At 39.9% G+C, this 25,019-nt stretch overlaps 1 protein-coding gene across 1 annotated transcript in view; it reads left to right on the top strand.

Annotated features, from left to right (window-relative positions):
* ARHGAP6 (Rho GTPase activating protein 6) overlaps positions 1-19,307 on the top strand; it is a 314,111-nt gene extending 294,804 nt beyond the window's left edge. The window contains exons 8-13 of the mRNA XM_041472498.1: positions 317-465; positions 3,544-3,723; positions 8,007-8,104; positions 14,093-14,355; positions 16,359-16,439; positions 17,227-19,307. Coding sequence (XP_041328432.1) covers positions 317-465; positions 3,544-3,723; positions 8,007-8,104; positions 14,093-14,355; positions 16,359-16,439; positions 17,227-17,915 — 1,460 coding nt within the window. The 3' untranslated portion in view covers positions 17,916-19,307. The remainder of the gene's footprint in view (positions 1-316; positions 466-3,543; positions 3,724-8,006; positions 8,105-14,092; positions 14,356-16,358; positions 16,440-17,226) is intronic.
* The last annotated feature ends 5,712 nt before the right edge of the window (positions 19,308-25,019 follow it).

Genomic DNA, 25,019 nt, shown 5'->3' with positions numbered 1-25,019 from the left:
AGTAGAAAAGTAAGCAGAATATTTGAGTCCAGTAACAGTGATGGAGTGTAAAACATGGATTTTGCTCTCTTTTAGGATAAGAAAAATCCTATGAACTTGAGAGCAAAATGTTGATCCACTAAGGCAAAAATCCCGTAGCAATAGTTCTTATAGTTTTGAAGTTTCCTTAGTTTTCTCGTTTTCTTCTGATGTTGTAAGGAAAATGATTCTTAAACAAAGCTATTCCTATACCTTCCTTTGGGTTGGGATCAGTATATTTGTTCTGCTTTTAGGTTAGTTGGAGTGATTTCTTAGAACATATTTTTTCCCCTCTTAGTATTAGAGCCAGATGAGCAGCTCAGCACCTTACAGCTTCTCATTTATCTTCTACCTCCTTGTAACTGCGATACCCTTCACCGCCTGCTGCAGTTCCTCTCCACAGTAGCTGGCCATGCAGAGGACACCAGAGACAAGGATGGCCAAGAGGTAAGTCCTGGTCACTTGTGTCCTTTGGCTTTACTTAATTCATGGTCTGAACAGAGAGATCTTCAAAGCCTTGGAACATAAACAGTGGTGGCATATCCCTGAAAGATGAGAGAGACTTAATCTGTTAGCCCTGTATTTCTGCCATTTGTTTACTGTGTTCTAAGGGCTGTGAAGGTTTAATTTTTGTATTACTTAATCAGTAAAGCATCTCCCACTTCCATTGGGAGATTCAGTGTACCAACCTTGCTGTCAAGAACATTTAATGTCATCCATTCTCCTGCTGCCTTGTTTTATCCCATAATAATCTATGGGAAAAGTACTCAGAAAAGGTCAGGCATGCAAGGATATGCTTTTTCATTTTCTTTTCATTCTCTGTTGTTGCTTTTTTACATGACTTCTGGACAGAGCAGTTCAATTCCTGGTTCTCTCAGCTTCCTTGTGTGCCCTAGGTAGTGCAAAATAAAACAGAGGGCAGGAACTCCAGCTGTATCCTTGCAACTGACAGACCTCATCACTAGCTGGAGTCAGAGTTCATCTTTGCCCATTTTCTTTTTGACCTCCTTAACTGTTGCAGTCTAGACCAAATTCAGTGGAGAATTTGATGTGCACTCACCCCACAGAGACAAGAATGCCCACAGCCATGGGGCTGAGCTCCAGCCTTGAGCATTCTCACATCTGCACCCTGTGCCCATTCATGCTAGAGAAGACCTGAAAATCCAGGCTTCCCATTTCCTACCAGAGAAGTGCTGGCACTAGTAGCCCCTGTGCAAAAGGAGGGCAACTCTATTAATTGAATAAAATGGATACAGTCTGTCAGTGCTTGACAAAAATATACTGGTTTATCTGTGGAAGGATTTCTCAGTCCTCTGAATTGCAGCAGGGACTACGACTGAGACTCCTAGGAAACTCCTCTTCCTCTGGAAGACTCCTTGTCTTCCAGATGGGAAATCCTGCTGATTTTGTCAAATTTGGATGCCTTTTGCAGTTGTCTGATTTTAACAATTAGCACTTTGAAACTTATTTTTGCCAAATTTCTGCCTCAAATCCTAACTTCCAGTTATTCTATCCTTGCAAGTCCTAACTTCAAGTGTTGTACGTGACTTCAAGGCCTATTTCACTTTTAAATCCACTTTAAATGCTATTATTTTTGTTCTCAGCAAGGAGTTGATAAAAAACTATATCACTGTGATGGAAAGCATTTAGAAAGAGCAGCCTGTAATAATTTACTGTGCTTAAAAACATGTATAAGCCAGCTAAGGTCGTGGTCCCCCTGGTCCTGCAAAGAGTTCTCTGTTGGTTCAGGAATGTACCCAAGAGGATCTTATTGCAGGGCAAGGAAATGCTGCTTAACAGAGTTCATTTGGCTCAACCATTGTACATCAGCTTTGCCACAGGTATTTTGGTAAGGCAGATTTATGTAAGTTATCTTGACAGTATTGTAAGCATCAGGAATATTATGTGCAACTGGATACCTTTTATAGATTAAATACAGTTTTCTGCTCACAATTGTTTAAGCTATTTATGAAGAATTAAGTGAATAAAGGCATTAAGGGCAAGAGAAAGTATTTTATCAGACTGTTTGCTATCACTGGAAGGAAGACAGCCAAGCTTTGGCACACAGGTCCTCTTCTTGATTTCTTTCAACAGCCCTTCTCTCAAGAAGTTGAAGATGGATGACTAACTTTATTAAAATTACTCATTCAGTTAATTTCAGTGGAGATGTTTACAACATTTTTTAAGGATGCCCTGAGGCTGCCCTTAAGAAAAGGCTCACTGTTTGTACAAACAGCCTGCACATGCAGATCTGGGCACAGCCAGAGGCTGCCCTGGCACACTTGAGGCCGCGTGTGCCTGTGCATCTGTGGTGGCTCAAAAATCAGACAGAGTTTAAAAAGCAAGGTCACCTGAGAAACAGCTGGGTGCTTGGTGGTGTGCAAATAAGGGTGTGCTGTTCTCACAGTGTGCTGGGACGAGTCTCTGAACTGAGAGCCAACGTTTGCTGTGATTGCCCATGCACCTACTTACTGCAGATGTCTTTCCAGCATTACACACCGCTCCTAACAAGAAAAGCTTTTTACTGTCATTTCTGTGCTGTCTAGTTGAGTTCCTTAAAAATAAACCAGGTGTAGTCAGTGCAGTTTGACTAGAGTATTTGATGAATGATCAGCTACAAAAAAAATTTTAAAATACTGCTTTGAAATCATCTGTTTTGTACAAGTCACTTCTTAAAATTCTATTTTTACTACCTCTTTTTGATATCTCTTTATATCCTTTTTAAAAACTATTAGTTCAAATGACTTCTACTTTTTATTGAAGAATAGAAAGGGAAAATAGTAGTATAATAACAAATACGACAGCAAAAGTTTTTACATATTTTTCAGGTAATTCCTGTCCATTCTAGTATGTATTTCTAGCCTTTTATTTTCTCAAAATTCAGGTTACTGTTGCTTCCTTGAGCACAGGTTTATAAAAGTAGGAAAAAAGATGAAAACCCCAACAAGCTAAAACAAGCCACCAAACAAGTAACCATTTGGCATGTTCTAGAAATACAGGAAAATACTCATAAAAAAAAATAAGCCTGCTCCTTAATTATCTCAACAGTTTAAACATGGAAAAGTATCACTGTATATGTTTCAAATCCTGAATGCTACTTGAGAAAGCCAGGAGCTTTCAGCATTTGATCCTAAGAGACAGTAATGTGCTGAGATGCTGAAGTAGGAGGGAGGTTGCTCCGAGTTCAGAAATATGCCACTGTTGAGCTCCCAGGGAATTAAGGGCAGAAAACACTTTCACCTTCTACTCCTCTAATCCACTTGAAAATATATCCAGAAAATCTACAGGGCTTGTTGCAGAGATGTTCAAAACAAGGTGTTTCTAAAAGTTGTTCATTTTTTTTATTGACAAGCAGCAGGTATTCGTTTTGATGAATGAAGCATCTACCAAATCGGGGGGGCAGAGAGTGTGTGTGTGTTTGTGTGTGGGTGTGCAGGGGTGTGAGTGTGTATAGGTGTGTCTATATACCTATCTGTATACATTAGGCCCTGTGAGACCCCACCTCATTTGTATTCTCTTTTCTAGATCACTGGGAACAAGATGACGTCGCTTAACCTGGCCACCATCTTTGGCCCTAACTTGTTGCACAAGCAGAAATCTACAGACAAAGAATTCTCGGTTCAGAGCTCAGCTCGAGCTGAAGAGAGTACTGCTATCATAGCTGTTGTGCAAAAGATGATTGAAAACTATGAAACCCTTTTCATGGTGGGTGGATATTTTTTCATATCACTCGTATACATTTGCAAGATAAATGACAAAATAGCTGATTGATATTAAAGTAGATGGGGATGAAATAAACTGTAGAGGCTGCATTAATTTAGGATCAGTAATTACTGGTAACAAAAACTAGTCTTCTAGAAAGGAGAATGTTTTGCAGTAAGTAAAAATATTAAAAATGTGTACTTATATCTTGCTTAGAATGGTTTCTGTGTAGCTAAAGGTGTATTGTTTAGAAGATTGTGAAAATGATGGGGCTGGCCATTCAGTTGTATACTGAGCAATGCGTAGACAAGACTGAAAATGATCTTTCACATCTCAGTTTTATAAGTCAGGAAGACAATTTTTCTGCAGGGTTTAAGAGATCCTTGATTAATTTAAGGAATTACCTTCCCTACCCAAGACTTTTTTATTGTTTGGATGGAGAGGAAGGACAAAGCTTTCTTGTTTATTAGTTGGGTAAAAGGAATAAAACATAAATCTGTGTAGTTCCTGAGTTCTCTTCAGTTCTTTTGCTGAAGCAAACAAGTTCTTCATAAGAAGGCTGATGGCCTTGGAGTTGGACATATTGTTTACTTAAGATGAAGCTTAGTTAGGTCACATTTCCTATGCCTAGCCTTTACCTGAGCAGTTCATTCTATGGCTTTCTCTTATGCTCTTTTTGTGTACAAAATTGTAAGTCAGCTCAGCAGGACTTGTGTCTGAGGGAGCCCTGCTCTGGGGATAGCAGAGGCCAGTCAGACCTAGTGGTGGTCTTCGTTATTCTGTATTCATTGTAGTAAAAATACGCATTGTAACAAAACCAGTAATCTTGAAAAAGTGGAAAAAACTTTGGTTGTTTTGTCCTGAGACTAAGCAGCACTGTGTGTTACACTGAGGAGATAAGTTCCCAAAGCAGAAAGAATGCTCTGGAAACGTTCAGTGCTTCAGCAAAGCTGAGTGCTGGAGACCTTGTTGCAAGAAGATGAACAGCCCTGAACTGTGGGCTGATGGCCACACAGTACTGTAAATGGAAGATGTCTATCAGTTTTCAACAAGGGAGTAGAGCATGAGAAAGCAATCATGGGCCCTGCCTCAGATGTCTTAGCCTCAGATGAACTTCTTTGTGGTTTTCCTGCCTTTTATTTTTATTTTTTACCAGTGAGACACTTGCGATAGTTTTCTTTTTTGTCTTTTGTCTTTTTTTTTTTAATGCTTTTCACAGTTGGGGAAAATGCTAGGTGCTATTTTTCCTTTCATATCAGTAAAAGAAAGTGACAGAACTGTGCTCTTGTGTGAAGGTCTGCTGGCCCAGAGTATGGTTGGCACTATCAAGTTTAAGATAATACTTGAATAAGAATACATATGATAGTTGAAGTGTTCTTATTGTTGTTTCTCTTTAAGAACTTCAGCACAGACACAACTCAGTACATAATACTTAAGGCATGCATTGTGACTTTCAGTGTGGAAAGGATGGGACTAAGGTTAGGCTAACCTGCATCTGGGCTCTAATTCTGATGGATTTATTCCTTCATCTCTTTAGTGCTTCAGCTTTCCTCTAGAGGTTAAATGAAGTGTGGGAAAAATAATTTCTTTGTTTTCCAGAGTTGCTTTTGCTGTTTATACTCGCCATTTATGCCACATTAAAAAAATCCACATGGAGTTAAGCATTCAGCTACAACTATAACATGGTGTATTAATGCTCAGATGCTTTTGTGTTTGTTTTGGTTTCTTTTTTTTTTGCTGTTACTTTTATGTGTGGGAGGTTATGAAACTGTGACTGGTTTCAGCATTGAAACTGGAACAACATTTGTGAATCAAACCCTAGGAAACCAAGATGTGGTGGGGTACCCAGATCACAATATCAGAATGATTCTGACATATTGTGGGTCAGAGAGATTATGTTTCTCAGAACAACCCAGGATACTGAGCACCATTTTTACTAACTATTGCTAACATCAGTAGCATGCAAAAGTGGATTTCCTGTAGAAGATGGAATCTGGTCATGCTTCATTGATGTCAGTGATGATAATCACTTTCATATCCAGATCTTGCCCATTTCAGTGAGTCTTGGGGATGTATTAAAGTGTTTCATGGGGATATATAAAGGACTGTTCTTTGCCAGTCTCTGCAGCTGAATGAAAGGAGGCACAACTCAACCACCCTTCATTTTTGACTTGGCTTTGCATGAAGGATGGAGATCAGCAGCTGGTTCATGTATTTCATCTCCTAGTATTCAAATCCAGCCCTGCTGCAAAGAAGTGCTACAGAGTGTATGAAATTTCATATTTTTACTGCTGGAGGCTACTGTGGCCTTCCCACTGTGGAGGCAGCCACAAATTGCCATTCTGTGCCACATCAGTGGAAAGGGACAGCACAAAGGAGACACTTCAAGGGTCTCTCCACCCTTCTGTGTCTCAACAGCTGTGACTGTCATGTAGCACCCAACCCCAAAATCTCAGAATATCTGGTACTCTGCTGGAGTCCTGACAACCGTAGAGCCCTCTGATATGTCCCTGTATGTCCTCCAGAGCTGTTATTTCACCAGCTTCCTTTGCTTCCCTTCTGTCCCAGATTTCAAGTTCTCATCCATCTACTTTGGTGCAATTACCAGTGAAACAATTAATTCAGTAATAGTTATGGTGGCATCTTCCTGAGATACTGATATTGTAGTTCTCTATAAGTGTAAGTTTACAGTTACATGCATATCAATTCTACACTTGCCAAGTTACTGAACTAAACTGAAGAAAATTGGTGCACAGCAGGAAGCCCCCGGTAGGTAGCTAGCAAAGAGACCCATCATTACAAATCTACTGGCATATTCATTCTGGTAAAAGTCCTCTGAATCAGTAGAACCATTAAGCTTGGTTTTCATAGAAGCTTTCTGTTGGAACTGAACTTCTCGTGAAACATTTTTAGACTTTTTGTGACGGATTTATCATTTTTTTTTAATAAGGCAAGATGTATTTTTATTTTTCTGACAAAATTCTCTCGGTATTTTATTACAAAGTTACTTTATAAAAAGCTGAATATTAAGTTACAGAAAAAAATGTGTGGATTTTTTTTTTACCATGAAACTTTATCTGGAGTTACTTCTAGTGTACAGAAAGGCTGTTTAAACAGAGAAGTTACAGTACACCAGGTTTCTAAAAGTCATATTCCTATTAAAAAAATTTGTTTAAAGACTAGTGTATCAGTGACCATCAGTAAGATGTTTTTCCAGTTCAGAGACTGAAAACAATATTAAAAAAATGAGTATGTGGTTACACAAGGTTTCATAGAGATTTTGGATCAGTTTGAATTAAATAATGCATATCTTCATTTATTTACTAATTATTTCCTTATTTTAAGAAATATGCCTTTTATGTAACTAGACTCCCTAAATGCCTCCCAAAATGGGATATTCCTCTGGGGAATGTGTTAGTAATTCTATTCCTATTTCCCAGGAAATGTCAGGGAGAACAAATGGTCCATGAAGTGTGAGTTGAAGGTCAAGAGATTCAGGCTCTGACAGATTGCATCCAGAAACACGTATTGCCCAGCTGATGACCTCTTGCTGAGATTGTCTTGCATTGAGTTCCATCTGTCATGAGTGAACCTGGGCTGTTCTTGGATGGTTTAATCTGTTTCAATGTTTCGAAGTTTGTGTTGAATGTTCCACTGTAATATGGACAAACTCACTTGAGGATTGACAAGACTCATGTAAAGTGCAGTTGGAGACACAAAGTTTACTTGTGCAGCTTTTGGGGTGCCATTTCTGCTACCTGCCCAGGAGATGTTGCTGTATCCTGCAGCATCTGAAGCTATCAAGGGTTTTGAAGGTTCATGCCCATACTAAGTGCAAAGAGAAAGTTAGCAAATCAGAAGGCCAAACTCCAAAGGTGACACAAATTCTGACTGAGCCTGTTGGTCAAAGTGGCTGGAGAGGCAGAGATGGAGATTTGTAAATGTCCTCAGATCTTTGAAGGGTGATGTAAAGTGAGGACCATAAACTGGAGCTTTTCTGATTGTGACACATAAGTAATCCCACTGTTATTTCCAGATATAATAACCAACTGGATACCAACCAGTTATACAACAGTAATCAGCACTGAACATTGTAAAAAGTGATCTTCAGTCCTACTTCATCTGTTCTTACATGAAATTTCTCTTTTAAGTGAAAGCTTCTGAATATTTTATATACATTCTGTAAATGTACTTGTACTTGTTAATTTAGATTAAGCATAGCACCAAAATTAATGTATATGAAAGGATATTAACCTCCAACTAAGTATTCTTTTATGTCTTCATAGGTTTCCCCTGACTTACAGAATGAAGTGCTTATTAGCTTATTAGAGACTGACCCAGATGTTGTAGACTATTTGCTGAGAAGAAAAGCTTCCCAGTCATCGTGAGTAATCTGTTTTTTCATCAACCTTTTTTTCTGCTGGGAATTTCTATCTCCCACTGGAAGTGTCCAAAAGGTTCTAGTTTTCCACAGCTCTTCTGCACTGTCTACAGTGGAGTAGAAATATCCTCCCTATTACACAGACTCTGCCAAAGAAATTATGACTCTTGTACAGCATTTTCTAAAGACAAAACTTGTTTCCCTGATTCAGAGGAAAGATTGTGTTCTGCTGCAGAGAACAGAATGACATGTACATAAAAATATTCAGTGCACTATTATCTGACAGGATGTTTTTTAGTCATCTGCTGGTTTGTGTCTTGGGTTTATTGTAGTTTTCAGTAACAGGAAGCATGTATTCCACTATCCTTGAAACACACCCTAGAGTGCCTTAACACCATCACAGCAAGCTGCTTGACCACTCTGTCATTCTTTTCCTATCCTATACATGTAAGACATTGTGAACAAGGCAACTGCCACAACAGCAGCGCTATGGAGACTTTGGATATTATTTAATTGTGTGCTTTGTGAAGGATCTGAAGAGAAAAAAAATCACACTGGTCACTATAGCAGTTATGATACATAACATATTCTTGTGTATGGTGTATATTTACCTGCACCCTTGTGCCTTAATGCTGTGAGTTTGTACATTCAGATTAACAGGATTTCTGGCTTTCTCATGGGACACACAGTCATTGTCTTTATTCTAGTGAATCCCAATATGGCAGACCCAAAAATCACAAAATTTGACAGGCTTGCTTTAAGTAATTTTTAAGAGTGTTTCTAGACTCTAAACTCTAGAGTTTGTCTTCCTGTGTTTGTGGAAAGTGCCTAGTGCATTCAGAATATAATTAAAATTGAATTTGTATAGTCAGCTATGATTTTTTTTCTCTCCCTCTTAACATTGTGTAGTTGGAGGTGATGTAATAGTGTGCCTGGCTTCAAAGGGAAAGGTATACAAGAAATAGTGTAACTAACACCTTCAGGAAAAAGCTTTCTTTAACTATAAAATTTGGAAACAAAAATATGTGCAGTATATATTGAGTTGTAAAGGATTTTATTAGTTTGCTAACTTAACCACATGAAGTAGAAAATTATCACAGATCATCTGATTTGGGGTAATTTTCTCTGTGTGAAGTAATTTCAGCTAGTTTGTCTGATTGACAAGTAACCATATGTATATTTAGATCACAGTAAGTGCAGGATAGTTAGAGGTACATAAGCTGTCTTTTAGACTTGTTTCACATTTGCCAGAAGCCAAGACTACAACTAGGACAGACACTACAAATCATATGACATAAGGCAGTATGTAGAGACTTCTTCCTTTCAACCCTTAGTTTGGAATGATCATGTAATTTCTAACTCAACCTAATAAAAATTTAATGCAGGATTTCACTGTCTGTATAACAAAAAGACATCAAATTGTATCTCACATGTGACTACACATACCAGTTGTGCCTAAGTTAGTCACAAATCATTGTGGATGTAACAGGTAATTGTTAGATCCCGATTCCTTATTTGACTTTTCCTTGAACTTCCTTACTCTTAGCCAGCATGCACACCTTCAGGAGAAAATGCAGCTTTTGTGAAAAGCTGGTCACAACTGACAAAAGGCATTTTGTAAGGAAGTGTTCTGAAGCCAAACAGGAGCATATAGCTACAGCAGTACTAATTTATTGTGTTGTCAGTAATGGGCAGATGAAATATCACTGAGATAGGAAAAAATTACCATCATTTTTTTATACTTTGCTGTCATGTAAGTGATTTACTTTTAGTGTTAATGAGACATGTTTTCACTGTGGTTGCAACTTCTTGGTTAAGATATTCCAGGCAATTAGAGAGAATGTTGCTTAGTGTTATTGCTAGGAGTGTGATGCTCTTAAGAGATTAATGCATTTTACAACATAATCTCAATTTTGAGGCTACAAATGTGTTGCTTATTATTCCTATAAGAAATGTGAGACAGCAGACAACAATGAGATGTTTGTCTTGATTTCATAAAAATGAGCCTCCAAAATATATCTTTATTGCTGTTGGAAATTGCCTGGTCACATACTCAAAATACAAATGTGGATCTGTGGAACAAAAAACTTTATATATTCTTGAGACAGTCTTCATCAGAAGAGCTAGTTGACTGCATAGAGTATAGAATCAACTTTGGGACTTTAATGTCACATTAATTGCTTTGAAGGTCCTGTTCTGCAATTGCCCTCACATTTCTGCTCTTGCTGTCATTATAAATGCTTTCTTGGCTCTGATCTAACAGAGGAAACACAATCTCTTTTCCTCCCCAGAGGAGGAAAAAATCAGATGTTCCTCATCTTTCAGTTCCCTTAAGAGCTAAGCATTGTGAACAGTGTGTCAGGGAATTTATGGAAGTTGTTCATGATAAAGAGCTAATTACAAATGGCAGCAATTGTGAAGTGTGCTTTTGTGGGTGACTTCCCAATTTTTTGTATGTTGGCTTGATGACAATGGAATTTGGGTTTACAGCTGTAAGATGAAGCATCTTTAAACTAACAAAAAATAAAATCTATTTCTTATGGTTATTTAATGCTTCTCATGGTTAGTAATCCTTCCAGAGTAAATAAGTTTCAAAGTTACAGCATTTTTGGATGTTTTTGGGTTATGATAATGAGTTTTAATCCATCCTGATCTGTGACACAAAGACGAAACCGTACAACAGGTCATACAGTATGTGTAAATACAGTTTTGAAAGCTGCAGAGGCTCCTTGAAACATTGAGTCCTCTACCAGCAACCACATCACAATCCCACAGCAATCTGCCTTGCTGGTAGCCCCTGTGTTACTCAAATGTGTGTGGAAATTAGTACTGTGTGCTGCCAAGCCATCTCACTCCATATGATTTGCCTCTTGAAGGTGTAATTGTTTTCCCACTCAGAAGCTTTAAGTTATAACAGAAAAGAGTTTCTGCCAGAAACAGAAAGGGATTTCCTGTTTTGACAACCTTGATGCTAGTAGAAAAGTGGGAATATCCTCAGTAGAAGCAATTATTCCAGTTCACCCATGCAAGTGGACTCTGGGGGACATCAATTCATGGAAAGATGCCTGTTGTTTTGGAATCTGAAATTGTATTTTTAAATTCATGTGGCATAGGTTCCTTCTGCTGCTTTCAAATCTTTCCATAGGTACTTAGGCACTTTTAAAATCTTTTCCTTAATATACTATGTAGTCCCTGACAAATACTTTACCTGCCTTCCCATTCCTCACATTTGATTGCACATAATCATCTGTTATTCTTCGTGGAGACAATAATCTGCCCTTCCTCATATATTGCATGTGGAGGAGTGGGTATCTTACACAGTATTTATGTTTGCCTTCCAATTTAGTTTCTCCCCAGTGAGGGGGTAGAGAATCTCACTGTCCAAGGGAAGAAGAATTTTGAATTGTAGTAAACATCCGTTTGCTAATGAACTCAAACAGTAAAGCAAGCAGATGCAAAACTTTAATTTTAAGGGATTTGTGAGAATTCTTTCTTTATTTGCAAAGAAACAAACCAAAGTCTTCTTGCAAGCTGTTTTATTTTGTTTGTGAAGTAAAGCTGCAAATGTATGAGTTCAATTTCCTGCTTTTAAGTATTTAATTTGATGGTCTCTTGTAGTAAGATTGACAGAGTCCACAGCTATTCCTTTGATTTTTAAAGCTATTTTGCCTGAACAAATTTGAAAGTGATATTATTCATATATATATAAAAAATAGTATGGACTTACCAGCCAAAACTGTAAATCAGTTTAGAAACTTGAATGTTGGAATCTTTCCAAAGATTTGAAAGTTTCTATTCAGGTAAATTTTTAGCAGGAGCTCTGTCTTGAGAAGAGGTAGACTATAACAGATCATTCAAGGTAAGACATGAAATCAGTGTTTCACAAAGCTCAAGTTTATGTTCCCACATTCTTTCATTTCCATTTCCCTCATTCCTTGTGTTACCTTGCTATGGCTAAGTGCTGGTTTACCTCTGTCTTCACCCTGTGCAGCACAGTTTTGATGGTTTTGATGCTGAAAAGACTTACATGCAATAAAGCTTACTGTTTAGATGACATTCAATCTAGAAGGCTGGAAAAAAGGACATTTGGTCATAGGAAACCTGCAGATACCAAGATTTCTCCCCTTTTCTAAGAGGTCCTTCTAGTTCTTCTGAAAATCCCAAGACATTGCTTCAATCTCATATCACTGCACAAGGGTTTTTAGGACTTAGGAGGACAGAAAGAAAGAAGCAAGTCACAAAAAATAAAAAGGTTTGTGACAGAATTATACATACATATAAAACTATAGTTCCTCAGTGTGTGTCAGTTTATAGATTAATTTACATTGGATTTATGTTCAGATAAGAAGTTCAGTTGAGGTTATGTGATTGAGGGGTTTTTTTTTTTAATGATTCCCCAGCATTACCATGCTTCTCTGGGAAGCTTGTGACAGAGCACCTTTGCCAAATGGCAGCTCTGTTTTTTGAGCTTGCCTCAGTTTAACTCCAGCGATGGTTTTGTCACTGAGAGTTACTGAGGAGTAACATTATTAATTAATTCCCAACACTTTATGGTTGCTTTCCTACTGGAAAAAAATAGGAATGTTGAATAACATAATAATCATGCTGTTGATTGTATATATTTTATTTTTTGGGACATTTAATGTGTAAATCAGCTGGGGAAAAAACAACAGGTTGAAAGTGGTGTTAAGTTTTGTCATTATTTCTGTATTAACACTTACTTGCTGTGGTTGGCTGTGTGTTTTCTTTATTTTCTTTCATCAGCTTTATTTTATTTGTCTGGAAAGACAGTTACTGTTCCATAGTGATAAATGAGTTTTGGCTGCTCACTACATTCAAGCTGTCTTTGGATTTAACTATGAAAAGGGCTGACCGTTTTCAGACATTTACAGGAATGTGCCTCTGTTGTATCACATTAAATTAGAACAAATATTAAAGACGTGTTTGACTCAAGCAAAAGATAAGCATCTACGAAACAGTGGTGCAGAGAAATGAAAAATGAGTAATAGAAATATGAGTTAGCAAGGAACAACAGGGAAGAAAAAGTTATGTTTATTTACAGAGTAGTTCTGCATGTTCTTCGTGGATGTTCAGTGACTCACAGCCTGCCTCCTACCTGCACGGCAAACTGTGACGGTTCAAGAAATCTCCATCAATGTTCCCAGCACATTCCAGAAATTAGTTGTCTCTCTGATCTTTGGCTGTACTTAGGTGGGAGTTGTGTTTGCCTTTTCTTGGCAGAATTAAAGGTAGTGCATGTTGTTGTGGTGTGAAGGTAAAAAGGTAAAAGAAGTTGTAGAAGGTATCAGTGGAACCAGTTGTTTGATGCTGCAGTCATAAGTACAGTAAATACATCTGTTTGTGCCCTGTAGAATATTTACCTTCTTATGTCTCTAGAAGAGACATATTCTCATAATGTGAAAGGCAAGCCGAGTGCTTAATTTCTCTATGTAAAATTTCAGAACACAAGAATTTGTTTTACCATACTGCTTAGCAGCAAACTAATCTTCCCTATCATGCCTTCAGCTTTATTGTTGCCACAAGCTACATTGTCAAGGTAACATAAGGAATTTATTAACTGCTTCGTTTCTTCTGGTTTACCATACAGTTGTGTGGGGTTTTGTTGTTTTTTTTCTTGACAGCAACATCTTTTGATTTTGAGTGGCCTCTGCTGGCCACTTCATGGCACAAGTTTTACTCATGGAAAATCCACCTCACTAACTGTTTCTGAAGTGTTTTCGTTTCAGCAGCTGTGACCATTCTCATGTATTTGATTTTATCTGTATGATCACAGAATAATAGGATGGTTGGGTTGGAAGGGACCTTAAAAGTAATCTAGTTCCAAACCCCCTGCCGTGGGCAGGAACACCTTTCACTAGACCAGAGTGTTCAGAGCCCCATCCATCCTGGCCTTGATGCCAAACTGCACCTGTAACTGTGAACATGAAGCATTTTTTTATTAACTGTAATTTGTTCATCAAAATTTCTCAGGAGCCCTGAGATGCTGCGGTCAGAAGGTTCCTACTCCACAGGAGAAAGACATTCTTCCACAGACTCCAACAAAGCTTCCAGCGGTGACGTCTCCCCTTACGACAACAACTCCCCAGTGCTGTCTGAGCGCTCGCTGGTGGCAATGCCAGAAGAAGTAGCCCAAAGCCCAGATAAGCTGTACAAGGTACCTGAGCAGTACACGCTGGTTGGACACTTGCAAACTAAGCCAAAGGAGAATTCTTCTGCATCACAGGCTGGAAAAGGTATAGTGCATCCTGCTTGTGCTCCTCCTTCTCCTCAGTGACTGATGGAGACTCCTGAAATAATTGAAAAGGGCCAGGTTTGCGTTTTAAGCTACCGGGTTTTGAGGAGCAATAGTGTAAATAACTTTATTAAAAAATGACAGACCAATAACCTTTTTTTTTCTGTTGAGCCCAAAGGATCTGTGCTGAGTCCTTCCCATTAGCTCAGCCAGCTGTCATGGATGCTCATGGTATGGCACTTCACAAAACCTGGAGATATGATTAGGAAAATAGAACTATGTGTGTCCAGTTTTTCAGCCTGTCTGTGACAGCATGGCAAAGTCTTGTCCTGATCCATGGGACCGTAATTCCTGCAAGAGTATGGTCCAGGCTTTGGAAAAAGCTGAGATTTTAAGATTTCAGGCACAAACTTTCTCCAGTTGTAAAGAATGACCTCAACACCCTCTCACTAGAAAACGTAGCTGAGCTGCACAGCTTTACATCTGCAACCAGTTACATACTGAGCAATACTAGTGCTGGGATCCATTATTCCCATAGCTACCTGTGGAGTGCATACCTGAATGATTTCTTTGGTAAAGAACTGTGGTTTAAACTAATAGCTCACCAGCACTTCAAGATGCTTTTCCTATAAAAATATATATATTTAAAAGTGTTCATCTATGAAATTTATACTTAGTGAGCCAAACTTTGAGAACTTTCAATGCTTAGGGATGAACATAACTGTTTGGTGGTATTTTTAAAACCTCTCAATTTCAGATGTACTGCCTAGGCACTTAATTCCCTTTGGACTTAATAGGATTTAGAATAATATCTCAATAACATGCTTTATAAATGCCAGTTGGACTTTATCGTCTAAATCTCTGAACAGGTTTAAGAATTTGGTCAGATTTCTATTAAGTTATGAACAGGAAATTACATTAAGTTTTATCGTATTAACCATCTTTTGGACTTTAATGTGCATCACAATGATACTAGACCAGGACAAATTAGGAAGTTCCTCTACTGACTAGTGGAATCAGAAAAAGGCATTAAACTGTTTATAACCCAACATTTCATTAAATCTTTGTTCTGTGGCTGCTCTTCTGGGTAAGACTGGCAGCATCCTTGGGTTGCTAGAGCATGCCTTATGGTGACCCCTGGGGCTGGGGCTGCCTGAGGGAGCTTTGCCAGAAACTACTTTTTGTGGACCAAATCCCCCTCTTCTTGTGCAACTTCTCTGACTGCAGTAAGGCAGAGGACTTAAGGACTCAGCAAACTCAGGCACCCTGCCCCATACAGAGCTCACTGAATCAGGAGCTGATCTAGAAACAAGTAGCTGTGGGCAAATACACTGAGTCATAGAATGTCAAGGGGTTGGAATGGATCATCAGTCCCAAACCCCCCTACCATGGGCAGGGACACCTCCCATTAGATCAGATTGCTCAAGGCCTTAACCAGCCTGGCCTTGGACACTGCCAGGCTTGGGGCATCCAAAGCCTTTCTGGGCAACCTGTTCCAGTTCCACACCACCCTTACAGTAAAAAAATTCTTCCTAATATCTAACCTGAATTTCCCCACTTTCAATTGGCACCCATTACTTCTTGTCCTGTCACTGGAGTTTCTGATGGAGAGTGCCTTATTGGCTTCCCTGTCAGCCCTGTTTGGATACTACAAGGCTGTTACAAGTCTCCATAGAACTTTCTCTTCTGCAGGCTGAACAGCCCCAATTTTCTCAGCCTGTGTTTGTGGACAAGATGCTCCAGTCCTCTTACCAGCTTCATAGCTCTCCTCTGGATCTTTTCCTGCATTTCCATGTCCATATGCTGGGGTCACCAGAACTGTACACAGTTCTCCTGGTGGGGTCTCACAAATGAGATGCTTGTGTTAGGTACACAGTGAAGGTGCCACTGGATGTTAATGACTGATACATTACATAAGGTTTTACTTTTCTATTTGTATATTTCTAAATAATGTCTTTAGGAGGATTGATTAATCATCTTTTCCCTGCTCTTACTGCTGTTTAGATGTTTCTGAAGATCATTTTGATATCTGGGGAACTTGGCATTCAACGCTGAAAAGTGGCTGCAAAGATCCAGTAATCACAGGTCAGTAATTTCTCAATTTTAAAGCCCAAATCTAGCAAAGAAAAAAACAATTCCTTGTTTTCAAGAAATCACAGTGAAACCAGTAGGAAAATTCACATTGTCCAGAGCTGGACTTTTAAAAGGTAACTCTTAAGTAGAGTACAGAGGAGCACAGTGGTTATACTTCTCTGTATTCAGTGAAATACAGAAAACAGCAACATTTCAAACTATCAAATATAATTTAAAAATTCATTTTAAAATTGCTTCAATAAATACTTTTAAGTTCTTCTAAGATTCATAGAATCATAGAACCATAAAGTGATATGGGTTGGAAGGGATCTTAAAGATCATCTAATCCTAACCCGCCTCCCTTGAGGAGGCACACTTCCAACTAAACTGGGTTGCTCAAGGTCTTATCCAGCCTGACCCTGAACGCTGGTTGGGGCATCCCCAGCCACTCTGAGCAACCTGTTCCAGTGTTTAACCACCTTCACAGTAAAAATTTATTCCTCATATCTAACCTGAATTTCCCCTCTTTCAATTTGTACCCATTACTCCTTGTGCTATCACTACAGTTCCTGATGAAGAGGTCCTCTCTGGTTTCCCTGTCAGCCCCCTTCAGATACTGAAAGGTGCTATGAGGTTTCTATACATTCTTCTCTTCTCCAGGCTGAAGAGCCCCAACTTTCCCAGCCTGTCTTAGCCCCCATCCCTCTTCTACCGCGTGATACAAGGGAAAAGCAGTAGTTGTTAAATGCCACATGAATGGCTCTGCAGCCTCATGTTGTGTTTCTGACTCCATCCCCAGGTTCTTACGGGAACATTTACGAAAGCAGCTCACTACGCCCCGGACAGTGCTCCCTTTCCCAGGGGAACCTCGCCACGTGCTCCCCTCGATGGCAGGGCAGCTCCTCAGATCTGGACAGTGGCAGGCAGGTGATGCGCAGGAGCCAGACGACAGCTGCCATTCCCGAGTGCCAGCTCCAGCCCGTGGCCTCTCGGCTGTGCAGTGACCCACACAGGGCAGGCGGCTGCAGAAGTTCAGACCTGGCCCACTCCAAGTCGGAGCAGCGCTTGACTTTGAGCAGTGTGGAGGACCTCAGAGAGCGCGACTCGAACGCGGGTTGTTTGCAAAGCGCAGCCAAGCCCTCCTACAGGAAAGAGCGGCCACCGCCCCCTTACCCAGGCCCAGCAAAAACAAGCTCGAGTGTTTCTTCAACGCTGCACTCTTTGTGGAGACTTCAACGCCCAGAAAAGAGTTGGGGGCCGAGAGCAGCTGGAGGGCCCGCAGGCAGAGCCGCGGAGCAGGCCGCGCCCGGGCAGGAGCAGCCGGCCCCGCACACGCCCGCGGCTCACAGCTGTTCCACAGCACCTCACAGCCACAACAGTAAAAGCGTTTCAGAGGCGGACTGGAACGAGTGGCAAAGGGAGAGGTGGCAGATTTGGGAGCTCTTATCAGCTGATAACCCTGATGCCCTCCCAGAAACCCTTGTATGACCTGACTCTGTGGAACTGCCGCTCGTGCCCGTGCCTCCGTCTCATAGGAAAACAACGGTGACATTGGAAAACGGGGGGGCGGGCTTGTTTGTTTTATACCAATTCAATTGCATATACTTTTTAAAAACTTTGTTCACTTTAATTTCTCAACAGCACTGTCAAGCAGTTAATTTACAAATACAGTATCTTCCTGTTTTTCAGCAAGCTTTTGAGAAAATACAAGGTGAAAACTTTAGTGTAATAACTCTGTATTCATATGCTGTGTATAAGATAAAACTGTTGCTTTGATGTTGCTAAAAATGTATTTATATATCTGCAGTTTTGATGATTGTATATTCTGTAATGGGTATTGTATGATAATCATGTTACGTTTTCATATACAGATGTCAATCAATCGTGACTGCTTTTTTTAAAAAAAATCACTGCACTTACATTACCATGATATGCATTGGAATTCTATAGAAAGTGCACAAGCTGGTTTCTGTGCTTATATATATATATTAAAAAAAAAAACAGCTGTAAAAGGGTAAAGTTGTACTTCTTTTCACTGCCTTTTGAAAAACACTAAAATAAAGTGGAACATGAAAAGCCATATATTTTATAAGGGTATTAGTGAGCTTAGAGGGGGAAATACAAAATATTTTTTTTCTTATACATATATTTGCAAAAAACTTTAAAATTTGATACAAGATTATAAAAGTATTTTTTTAGGTTCTGATAGGAAGCAGCTCAGAGAATCTAAGAACAACATTGTGCCTAAACCAACGAAGTATGTAGTGCAAAGTCTGCCCTCCCATTCTAAAGGAAAACCAATGTTATATATGCAGGATATAATATATATATTTATAAATGTATGATTTTATGTATTGTTTTAAAACAATAAACTGGAATCCAAATTTTAGAAAACCAAAACTAATAAATTGAGATGCGTGACACTGAGAAAGAATATGGCTTTTCCTTTGAAATAACAAAGCTCCAGCATTCAGAAAGTTAGAGAAAAGAAAAAAACGCAGAGAGACACATGAAAGAGAGTCAAGTAGAGTTTCAGGAATGAACATGACATTTGGAGAAGCTCACAACCGTGTTTCTATAAATATTGTGCCAAAGTCGGGGTCAGTGCCCCTTCCTCGGGAGCTGTATGTTGCGTTGTGTTAAATGTTGCTGTTTTGTACACGTTGTTTTTCAGCTGCAGAGCCGTGTGTGGGCAGCGGGTGGCAATGTGCTGCAGCCTTCCAGAGAAATTCCTTCCTAGCACTCCACAAGGGAAAGTGTATCATAGCAAAAGAATTTCATAAAACATATTAGTCTTAATTTTAATGAAGTTGAAGACTTTTTCAGTGATGTTGTCTTTAAGTTCTGTCTTGTGTCGTAACGATGGAATAAAAAGCTAAGTAAAACAATGAGCATATTTTTTGCTCCTTTTTTTGAAGGTTTACAGGATATTGATGTGTTTTTATTGCATTCTTGAGTGTCTATATAAAAACATCTGAAAGGCATAGGAGCTTAAGGACCACCTTCAAATGCAACTGAAATATACAAGATTCAAGGTTTTACTTTGGTTTAAGGCTTAAAATCCATCATACAAAGAGTCCTTCCCTTCATATCTCCATTTCTCATCAAATCTCCTTTTTCCCAGTGAAGTTATAAGATAAAGCACAAAGCCAAGTAGAAAGGGGCAGGATTTGGCATTTTGACTGTTGTAGCTCCTTTATATTACCTGCATATTTATTATGCAGAATAAATATAATTCTCTTCTGGAAGTTGCAGGGTTTACCAAATATTATCGTGGTATGAGACTTGATAGGAAAAGGTTCATGTGTGTCCCTTTGTTGCAGCAGCTCTGTGTCAATTTATTCCAAAAAAAAAAAGCAGTCCGCCCCAAATTAAAATGATTGTGGAATATAAGGCAGACAAAAATGAGCTCTTGTAATCATCACTATTTGATCTTGCCTCAGTATTATTCCAGGCTTGATACAGATTTGCTGCAGGGAATTGGCTCCCAAGTAGTCCTCAAAACTGTCAAAGTGTAAATCTTGCTGCAGAAGATACTGTATTCACTAGATGTCCATCTCTTCATTTTAAATCCTTCTAAATACAGGAGCACCTGCAGCCTGTTTAGTGAAAGATATTGATGGATTACTCAGCCTCATGAAGAGATTGCTTTTTTCTACTCCCTTTCCTTGTATGTATTTTTTAATATATATATGTGTGTGTGTGTGTGTGTGTGTGTGTGTGTATTACCATCTACATAGACTTTATGCAACAAAAGATGAAAACAAAAGGCAAGACAAAATATAAGACCACTGCTGGAGGACGGCCTTGTGTGCACACATTTCAATAGATTGTCATGTGGAAGAGATACAAAATAAATTCCAATAAATTAAAGTAACACTTGGCAAGACTACATAATTTCTGTCATTTTCATTTGAAAAGGGAAGAGCAGAATTGTCACGAGCAGGTTAAAAATGTCATTTTTAGTTGTAAGTCTTTCCAGGCTGAAATCAGTGATGTAATTTTTATGCCTTTTTTTTTTTTTTCTTTAATATATATTTTGTAAGAAAAGTAGCCATGAAATCTTGTTTCTAGTTTTATGTTGGGTGATAGATCTGTGTGGGATATCCCATTTTAGATCTCTAAATGATCCTATACTCTTGAATAGCTATAAAACTCATTTTACAGGGAAAGTCTCTAGGGTGAGGGTATCAAAGCTTTTTCTCTGACTCCCTTGGGAGGAGGATTCCTGTTTTAGCAAAGGGATCATGGTCTCTATCACACTCTTCATTAAAGCATAGGTTTTAATGAAGAGAGTGATAGAGAAGGTCCCTTCTGGAGGTCTTGAGGCCTCTAGGCAAACTCAATTTCCCTTGTATCACTTCTTATCACACCACTGTGGTTTACACCTAGGATTGTAAATAAGTCACTTTCCCCTTTTGGGCTGAATTCCCTCTCTCAGCTGGGAGGTGTCTCCCAGCTGGAAGGAGGGCTGTGCTGCACTCACAGGTGAGCCCAGGAGAGATGGGATGTGGGTGCTCCAAGGACAGGGTCTTGTGAGTTGTCCATGGGGCAAGAGTTGCACTCCTGCTGCAGAAACAAAAAATTCAAGGATTCAGTACAGCTCTAGGCACAATCCAGATGTGAGGAACCTGCCAGCCAGGGGAGAAAGAAAATACAGACTTTAAAACACTACTTAAAAGATTACTGTTGCTGCCGTCTTTTAGAACAAGATGGGGTTGCGCTGTTGTGTTGTGCATTCTAAGACCATGCTCCTCAGCTGAAGGGTCACTTGCACCTTGTCTCTCTTCCCACCATAGAATAGTGCCACTCAGAATTTCTCTGCTGTTGAAATGATGAGGTTCAGTGGACTGGAACTTGTGGTTGTATGGTGTGGGGAGGGAGGTGTTACCTGGTTTTTCACTGGTTTTGTTGTTTCACAGGCTTTGGTAGAGGTCAGAAATTTCAATTCCAGATTTTCTGGAGCAAAAGCTTGCCCTGCATTGCTGGTCTGGCAGAGGATCAGGGACTTCTTTCTCCTCTGGGGAACACACAGGATGCCTGAGCTTCATCTTGCTCCTTATCTCTGTCTTTCCCTCCCTTCTTTTTTGCATTAATTAAAGAAAAAGAAAAGAGAAAGAGTAGCTCCATTGTGCAATACTTAACCTCACAGAGCTGCAAAGTAGTGGAAATGGTTCTCAGTTGCATTAAAGAATATTTTGACATCACTAAGTCTTTTTACATCACTGGGAACTGTAAAGCACTGCTGTGCTGCAGTTGCTATAGGGGAAGTGTCTGCAGTCATACAGTGCTGCAGAGACCACACAGCTATTCCAGGCATGCAGACACTCAGCCTACTGGGTCATAAAATGCATCTTCTCTGAGAATAGCATTAATTTCATTTTTTCTGAAGTGCAAAGCATCTCAAAAGGTGGTATCTGCATCTGGAAAAGTTACTAACAGGCTCCCTTTTTATTCAGTGGAAAGAGGTGGGTATTTCTGTGCCACCTTGACACAGCCTACATGTGTCTTTCTTTGAAGGAGAGCCTCTTCTGAAGGGCTGGTTACTAGAAGGGCCTATTATTTTCATTCCTCTCCTATATAAAGGGAGCCTAAATAAGTCACCCAAACATGGTAGCACTCCAAATTTTTTTGAGTGAATCCCACCTTGAGGATCTAGTAAACCAGAAAATGGATGGTGAATGTTCAACACAGGTTTCCAGCCCCTAGGAAAAGTGAAATTTACCCAGAGGCCTCAGCACTGTAATTCCTAGGTGAACCTGGGACTAGTGGGGCTGGCAGAGTCACTGCTGCTCCTGGGGCCTGGGGAGATGGCACACCCAGCTCTGTGAGAAATACAGGCTTTTCTGTGAGAAATACAGGGAGAGACACTGCCTGGTCTGGAATTTAACCTTTTTTTATGATGTGTGACTGGCTGGTTGGTTGGTTTGTTTTCAAGTTGAATTTCTTTATTCACTGGAAACTCTGTTCCCAGATGAAGTGAAAGTTTTTATGAACAGACTGTGATTTGATTAATTTGTTCAGTGACTTAAAAAATGAATATATGATTTCTAGAAGCAACCTAATTTGGGCATTATATATATAGAGGAAGGTGGTTTGTATTGATTTCCAAGTGGCACTGGCAAATGGAGACAGGCAGATAAAATCTTCCTTTTGAAAGATGGGTGTTAATTCTCTTTCTTCTGCTTCTCAGAAAGTAAATGTTTTTGCCACTGGAGTTTTAGAGTGAGAGAGTAGAGTAGGAAGGAGGAAAGAGGATCCACTTCTCTCTTAAACTGCAGTTGGGAGGGGTCAAAGCATGTGCAGGTGAGAGCAGTATCTCCAGCTGGGGGGTTGAAACACTCTCTGGTGGAGAACTTCAGCCCCAGACTCTGTGCACTCTTCTAATGATTATTCAAACTTCTAAATGAAAGAGAACAACTTCTAACAGTGTCTCTTTTGAACAAAAGGGGTATGAATAGACACTTCAATCACCATTTCCTTTTGATGTGTTTGCTCAATTCCATTTCCCTTTGTCTACTTCCAACCATAGCTATGGGTTTTAATTTAAAAAAAAATATATATAATGGGCCTGGGAAAAAAAAATATTTATTTCTGCAACATCTTAATAGAAATCCAAATTTTGTCTGCTTTGAAAAAGGAGTATTGACCAAGCAAGGCCTCCTTTAGAATACAGAAACTCTTCAATCATTATGAAAAAGACCACCTGACCCTGATTACTGTCTTCAACTTCACAGAGGTTATTTAGAGATACCATTCAAAAATAAAAGAAAGGGAAGGAAGGAGGGAAGGAAGTTCAGACTGAAAAGTATTTTATCATGAAGAAAATAACAAGTGCACCTGGTAACCTGCCAAGGAGGGTTACTGAAGTAGAAACACACTATTCACCCGAGGACAAGAATCATATGATGACTTTGGGGAGATGGAGTGTTGAATATGGAAGCAGCATCTGGCTTTTCTCCTAAAAAAAGGTTTAAAAGGGTGAAATGCTGAACAAACTCTTCCTTTCACCCACAGGCTATTTCTGTAGATCTGAACAGCAGCTAAAGGTTACCAGCTGTGCTTTTGCCCAGGGTGGTATTGACATTGTGTAGTTGTGGCCTTATTTGTGATTGCAGGGAGAGCTGGAGCCCTGAAAGAGCTCAGAGTCATAAGAAGGCTCTTCTGAAATATTCCTAAAAAAAACCACAAAAAGCCCTGGCTCCAGTATTATGAGCCACTTTTCAGCCTGTGAAAAAAGAAGTAAAATTGATAGAAAAATGAGAGGTTTTTTAGCAGCCTCATCCCACTGGGGCTTTCAGTGGGTGATTGTTATTTTGAAGGAACCTATTGCTTGTAACTCTGACAGTGGCAAGCAAGTGGTAGGACCCAGGGAGCTGGGAGGCTTCCCTGTCAAAGGTAATTTAAAAAATAAGGAAAGAAAGATGGAGACAAAGAAAGTTTGTAATGCAAAGTGAATGCAGTTTTCCCATGTCTGCCATTAACAGACAAGTTTCTGAATCTTCAAGTTTTCCCATCCTTGAAAAGTCAAGATTTGTAGTTGGAAACATTGAGAAGTGGTGTGATGGAGTAGAGCGAGGTCCAGGGAACCCAGCAGGTGGGATGAGGCCCTGCTCTCTCACATGTCTTGTCCTCCATGGCACTGGAATTAATTCTGTCTGATCCTGGTGCTAGTGGGAAGATGAGTGTGAGAATATGTGTGAATTTTGAGCCTTGCTGCATTGGCATTGCTGCACAAATGCAGGGACAGAGTCACACTGCCTTTTGTTCTGCTTTTCTTCTGGTTTTAGGGCTCCTTCATTCTGCCTTGTGCACTAGCCAAGACTGAAGAAGTAATCTTCAATATGTCCCTCCTGTCCTCTGGTGATTTGAACAATACTCCTGGATATACCAGGCATATTTAAACCCTATCTATCATCTTGTTCTCCCATCCCACTGGTTAGTGGGAGGGACCAAGGGCAGTGCAGCAGCTGCACAGCTCTCATCAATGGACCACACACAACTTTCAGCTCCTACCTTCCTCAAGGCTCTCCCACTGGGCTGAATTTTGGGGGGCAGGGAGGTGGTGTGTGCATGTCTCCCACAGCCCATTATGATGGTGACAGAGCTCAGCTGAGAAGCTGATGCCTTCCCCCAAGGACAGGGAAGCACACCTAAAGATGGTGCTGCCCAGTACTTGGGATCTATGTGGAAGTTTCTGTGCCCTAGGACCCTTGGATAGTCCAAAGGTCAGCACTGAAGATTAAATTGCCTGAGCTGTTTTGACTTGTGTTGTGCTGAGACTCCAATGCCCCAAGGGTTTGAGCATGTGGGTATGGCCCATGGTGTTTTAAGGCACAGGGAGCTTTGGAGAGCTTCATGTGCCCTGTGCCAGCACCACATTTTGTGCTGGGAGTAAATAGAAAGCCTCATACTCTGAGGCAGCCCTTTGGACACCTTCAGACTCATCTTCAGACACCAAATGAGGGTCTTCCCTAAGAAGAGCCAGACAAGCTGAGCCAGGAGCCTTGGGAAAGCAGCAGTGTTATTGCTGCAAAATGAGCCCTTGCTAGTTGGTAGAAACTCCTCTTGCAGAATCATGGGGGAGTGCCA

The sequence above is a fragment of the Pyrgilauda ruficollis genome, unplaced genomic scaffold (assembly GCF_017590135.1).
Source record: "Pyrgilauda ruficollis isolate IOZ18807 unplaced genomic scaffold, ASM1759013v1 scaffold29, whole genome shotgun sequence".
NCBI lineage: Eukaryota > Metazoa > Chordata > Aves > Passeriformes > Passeridae > Pyrgilauda > Pyrgilauda ruficollis.
This window is presented reverse-complemented; position numbering and strand designations above follow the sequence as displayed.